Source organism: Acipenser ruthenus, chromosome 8 (genome assembly GCF_902713425.1).
Source record: "Acipenser ruthenus chromosome 8, fAciRut3.2 maternal haplotype, whole genome shotgun sequence".
Taxonomy (NCBI): Eukaryota; Metazoa; Chordata; class Actinopteri; order Acipenseriformes; family Acipenseridae; genus Acipenser; species Acipenser ruthenus.
Window position 1 is genome coordinate 40,230,596 of NC_081196.1, and position 6,394 is coordinate 40,236,989.

General features: G+C 36.3%; 1 protein-coding gene across 1 annotated transcript; it reads right to left on the reverse strand.

The window, feature by feature from the left end:
• Positions 1–993: 993 nt before the first annotated feature.
• LOC117406970 (putative claudin-24) lies at positions 994–5,660 on the reverse strand. Its single transcript, XM_034011463.3, has 2 exons — positions 4,767–5,660; positions 994–4,300 (listed from the first exon to the last, which is right to left on the reverse strand). The coding sequence occupies exon 2, from the start codon at positions 3,591–3,593 to the stop codon at positions 2,934–2,936; it is 660 nt and encodes a 219-aa protein (XP_033867354.1). The 5' UTR covers positions 3,594–4,300; positions 4,767–5,660; the 3' UTR covers positions 994–2,933.
• Between the last annotated feature and the right edge of the window lie 734 nt (positions 5,661–6,394).

Sequence of the window (6,394 nt, forward strand, 5' to 3'; positions counted from 1 at the left end):
AGCTCCAGTTTTGACTCATCTGTCCAAAGGACATTCTCCCAGAAGGATTGTGGCTTGTCAATATGCATTTTAGCAAATTCCAGTCTGGCTTTTTTTATGTTTTTCTTTCAAAAGTGGAGTCCTCCTGGGTCTTCTTCCATAGAGCCCACTTTCGCTCAAAAAGCGATGGATGGTGCGATCAAAAACTGACGTACCTTCACCTTGGAGTTCAGCTTGTATCTCTTTGGCAGTTATCCTTGGTTCTTTTTCTACCATTCGCACTATCCTTCTGTTCAATCTGGGGTCAATTTTCCTCTTGCGGCCACACCCAGGGAGGTTGGCTACAGTTCCATGGACCTTAAACTTCTTAATAATATTTGCAACTGTTGTCACAGGAACATCAAGCTGCTTGGAGATGGTCTTGTAGCCTTTACCTTTACCATGCTTGTCTATTACTTTCTTTCTGATCTCCTCAGACAACTCTCTCCTTTGCTTTCTGTGGTCCATGTTCAGTGTGGTGCACACAATGATACCAAACAGCACAGTGTCTACTTTTCTCCATTTAAATAGGCTGAATGACTGATTACAAGATTGGAGACATGTGTGATACTAATTAAAGAAACTAATTAGTTTGAAATATCACTATAATCCAATTATTTATTATCTTTTCTAAAGGGTACCAACAAATGTGTCCTGGCCATTTTAGAATATCTTTGTAGAATAAGCAATAATTCATCTCTTTTCACAGCTTCTTTGCTTTATTCTATGACATACCAAAGGCATGCAAGTATACATGATAAAATAGCTTTTAATTTCATCACTTTTCAGGAGGAATGAAGCATTATTTCAATGAGCTGTAAGGGTACCAACAAATTTGAGCACGTCTGTATATATATATATATATATATATATATATATATATATATATATATATATATATATATATATATATATATATATTACAGATAGATATGAAGTCAAATATTTTGTATATCCCCATAGTATGTTTTGAAAACCAGGCTCTAGGCTTATGTCTAAACTAAATATAATAGTGACTGCCTTTCATTAAAAATATACAGAACATGGGTAATATACAAGTTATCATTACAGACCAGCTAAAAAAAACAAAACCGTTTTTAAATTGAATGCAAAGAAGACATCACTTAAATTGTTACACTGGAGAATATGATACATAAATATGCCAAACAGGGAACAAAAGTGGTATTTTGTATTAACTTTAATGCAATATTCTCAACTTACATTGGTATTTATAGTCCGAATTGGACCTTTGAACACATATGCTGTATATTGTATATTTCATCACATATACTGTATATTGTAATGTGAGATAATAGATTGTTCAGTTCAATATATAGTGACATATACACAAACAGCTCTGGGAGGCCACCTCCCACAGTAACTAATACGATTGAAAGATTAGCATATAATGAAATAATGCTGTCATTGTATGGGACAACAAAAGAATCTTTCAGAATACAGCATGGGCATAGAATATGACAAAGCGCAAAGCACAGTCTTTAAAAGATTTGAGGAAAAAGAAAAATGTAGATCAGAGCCTTCAGATCAACATGACCTTAACAACCAAATCATTTTTGGAAGCACTAGAAATATTTTTCACTCCTTGATCCTTACGTAACTATAAGAGAGCACAAGCAGCACCCCGTTCTCCTGAACATTCTTTTCATTAAAACATTCATTAAACACAGCTTAGCTCAGCAACCAACAGGGATGTCAGTATGGATTTTTTCAAACTTTTTCCAACAGACTAGATCTGCATCACCTTGAATTAAAAAAAAAAAAAAAAAAAAAAAGTACTTTTCCAAGCAAGCCACTGTCTGTCAACAATGTTAATTATATAAGTGAGTGAGTCTTAGCCACTAGACATTTCCAAAAATATACTGGAAAATTATACAGCTTTTTTTCAGCACGTCTTTAAACTGTTCTTTATATATATATATATATTTAACCAATTCAAAAAAAGGATTAACCAGCATTGAATTCAATGACATAACAAGACAATGTCTTGATATACTGGAAAATGTCCAGAATATTAACACATGGATCACTTTATAACATTGACATAAATATACCAGTACACAACAAAAAATAAGCAGGTGGGTGAAATCTGCTCCTGTGATGTACTCTCACACCAGAACCTACTTATACCTAAAAATAGACTTAAATACTGATCAGTAGTAGCAAATATTAATGGAAGAGCAGTGCAAAACAGGGCTAATTTTATCAGATGAAAACAGATGCATTGTCAACATGAGTTAAATATGGTTAAAAGTGTTCATTAAATGCTATTTAACATCACAATTAAGATTGGAATTCAATTTTAATTATGTGGCTACTATCTTTTTAGTGACATTAAAGTAATATCGGATAAAAAACCAAACGCTTTGGTAAAGATTATTGATGTTTTTTGACAATTTGTCACACAGTAATTGTAATTATCTTTATCACACTTTTGTTTGATAGTACTTTAAAGTCAACCCTATGATATTAGTGCTATAATTGCAATATAATCCCAGTAGGCATTTGCTTAAAATAATTCAGCTTTGCTAGACTATTTATGGAATGCATCGCTCCCTGTCTCATTTTGACATTTTCCCTGTAAAACAGCACACAAATAAGGAATCCTGTTGTGATTATAAATAAACACATTATCCAGATTGAATGTACAAAATCGTGATGTTTCCGAGGTAAAAAATATAGCAGCGCTGCATGCAGATTCCAATTCTAAAACCCCAAATAAAGCTACTTATTTCCCTTAATCAGTTTGGCATCAAATATAACTAAAAGTATTTATTGATAATAATACAGGTGTTGTCATAGTGATAACACTACAAGGCTTTACTAAGACAAGCAAGTGAACGTTTAGAAGAAAGAGCTGTGTTTTGTATTGAGGCATACAAAATAGTTTTTGCCTGTTACACATACTCCATCCTGGCCTGAGATGTGTTGTCCAAGGCCTGCATTTCCAGACTTGTTGGAGCTTTACTGTCCGATTCTTCTTCATAGCAGAAGTGAGAGGAAGCAAGGACGATCCCTCCGACAATGTGGAGGAATCCAGCAGTCCATCCACAGAACAGGGCTTCCCCAAACTCCCACCTGGGAACAATATCAGGAACCGTGTCATCCCAGAACTTGAGCACCGTCAAGTGAGCCATGTAGGACACTGGCACCAGACAAATGATGCCAGCGAGAAAAGAGAATGCGCCTCCCAACACTCTCAGGACCCTCTTTGTCCGCTCACCACCCTGGCCATTGCAGCAGTTCACGTAGGTGAGCCCAGGTATGGGCACCAGTAGACCCAGGAGCCCAGTAGCCACTGCCACACACATGAGGATCCGAGCCAGCCTGATATCCCCAGGCAGGCCGAGCATGCTATCATAAGGTCTGCATTCAATGCCACCCAAATCTTGAACAACACAGGTCTCCCATAGACCGAGCTGGTAGCTTTCTGTCTGCAGCAGTTCCGTGGAGAGTGTCAACCACTGGGGTAAAATAGTGGTGGTCAGAGTGCAAACCCAAGCCCCTACACAGAGAAAAAGTCCCAGCAGCTCCGCAACACACAGCCCTGGCTCCATTTTGCTTGAGCTACTTCTTCTGTGAGGCTGGTTGTTAATTATGCTGTATCACTGCCCTGCAGCTGAGCAGCTTCTGTTTCGGTATAAATCCTAAAGTATACAGGTCAATTAGTACTAACAACTTCTGCTTGGTTGAGAGCACTTCTTTAAAATCGACTGCCTCTTGGAAAAAAACTAAACAAAAAAACAACTAAGAGTGAAAGAGACTCAGCTCCTTGACACCTGCCCTCCCTTCTTCTGCTGCTTCTGACCAGGAGAAAACAAGTTGCAGAGACAGCTAACAAAAAGATCATTCAGATTCATGCCAGTGCCCAAACGTCAGCCACATGGGATATTATGAAAACATAGACAGGATGTTATTAAAAAGCAAATTTCTGCAATTTCAGATGGCTGTCTTATTTATAACGTCCCCCTAGCCTTTTGGTTTCTTTCACATAATGACGGGTCGTTCATGAGACAGAGCTTACTCAGTCCAGGGTATGGTAAATACAATTAGAAGGGATAGGAGAGTAACCTGTTGAAGGTCATTTTCACTATCATTATATAAACTGCTGGCTGGGAAGCAACACTAAGTTTTTCAGACGTCATGCAGGTAACTGCTTCTTACAGTTTGGGTTTGCCAGATTTGCAATGTGCATCATATCTAGAGAGTTCCAAGCAGTACTTCCTAGAGGACAAATACATCAACTTCACTTTTGTAGCTGACTCTGTAAAAAAAAAACATGCAAAATAAATATAAAATAAAATTTGCATTTATCAGGTTATCAGGTAATCCCTTTTTAAAAAATAAAGCTTGCCCACCCGATGTCAGGAAAGATTAAAACATTCAATTCAAACATAACATATTAAATATTTACTATTTTTCAATATATTTTTTCCAGTACTAAATACAGCAAAATACAGCTAAGTAAACAAATGCTATACAGTATATAAATCAATTGATAAAGAGAGCTTGACCAAACCTGTGTTTAAGACACCAAAACAAAATAAATGTTGGTATGTAACAAATTGCTAACATGTATTTGTAACAACAAACATATTCTATCAATTATCAGTTTTGGAAGGAATTTAAATAAAGTTTAACTGCACTGCATCTTTCCTTTTTATGTAACAATTTAACCTTTTGTTCCTATGAAAATACATCAAAATTAAAATAAATGTGGTTTTACATACCTTACAGGAGGTATTTTCAAAGTAGGCTGCTGTCCTTTGCAGTAAAACCTGTAGTTCTAGTACTGTACAAAAAAAAAATATCTGTCGTTCTTTAAACAATAGTGTTTGGCAGGGAGAATAGTATTGATTTCCGCTACTCATCCAATAGGTATGGTATGTACATTATATTATGTTTAAGTTCTAATTAAATAAAGAAATCCCTGAGTGCCACAGCTCCCTTTGTTCTAATGGATACAGTTCATTTCATTATTAGGATCCTTGGCGAGAGACAGAGCCCTTTATTGTTGCATTCTGATTAAGACTGCATTCATTGGAAGAGGGATTGTGGGTAAGGGGCATGTTGATATACGTTTTCAAAGGCAAAAATGGTCCTTCAGATCGTTCGGATCTCCTACACAAAACTGCTACTTGCTCAGCTGATCCACAAAAGAGCCATAGTCCCCTTTTGTTTGTCCATCTGGATGTCTGTCCCGCAGCAGTGGTCATGTGTCCAAGAACAAGTGAGACCAAGGGAAAAAGTTACAGAAAACAAAAAATCCACATTTCGATAAAAAGTGTTGTTGGCAGAGTATTTAGCAGGCATCTCTTCAGGAACAGGACCTCTACATCACTCTCAGTCAGTGTGGTGCACTTTCTGATGAAGAAGAACTACTGACATGGTGGCACCATCTTAAAATTGGCACAGGGCCTCTTGGGAAACAAAAGCCTAAATGGCTGTACTGTATAACAGGGCCGGAATGAAACCCACAAAATAAAAGAAGTTCTTTAGCGTCTCTGGTCTTTTACAGAAGACTGGTAAAGTATCATCCTTCAGAATTCTGTTTAATTAACACCTTAGTCGTTTAAGTTGCAGTGTCCTGTGGTAATAAACTATTATATAGTAAAATGAAATATGATTATTCTGCTTTCATTTTATTGCATTCTTACATAGTTTAGTCTTAGCCTACCGTAAGAAAGAATACAGTTAATGGAACTTCTAACATTTCTTATTAACCAGTCTCTGAGGATTTTTTTTTTTTTTTAATGAGATTTGTTGCAGTTATATAAAGAATTGTTGTGCCTGCCATATGACGCAATCAAGCCAAAGCAGGCTGCCCCCCCCCCCCCCCCCCCCCTTTTGGTTGTACCACTTTTTGGTACACACTTCATAACAAATACATGAAAAAAAAAATATGCATGTGCACCTAGTTATATAAAAAAGACTTCAATGTGGTTTAATGATGTTATGTGGTAGACTTAAAATATAAATACAACTTTATTTAAAGATTATTATATAAAAAGTCTTAAGAGGAGATCCGCGATACTCCATGTGATTTGCCTGGAGAAAATCCTCATGTGACTCACCCACTCGAGGCAAGTAGGCATCACTGAACTGCACAGTGTACTGTGTGAGATTGTGGGAGAGGGGATATATATATATATATATATATATATATATATATATATATATATATATATATATATATATATCCATATGGAATGGGAGTCATTCTGTAATTGCAATGATCTGATCTTGCCACTAAAACAGCTGGTCAGTTTTTATGTACACTTTATGCATTTAATACGATACAGAAGCTGATAATGCACTGTACATTTTATAAAGTACTATACATTATCGAACAGCCTAC

Bases quoted from the DNA above. Each gene is read 5' to 3' on its own strand.
- LOC117406970 (XM_034011463.3), bottom strand. From the start codon at position 3,593: ATGGAGCCAGGGCTGTGTGTTGCGGAGCTGCTGGGACTTTTTCTCTGT.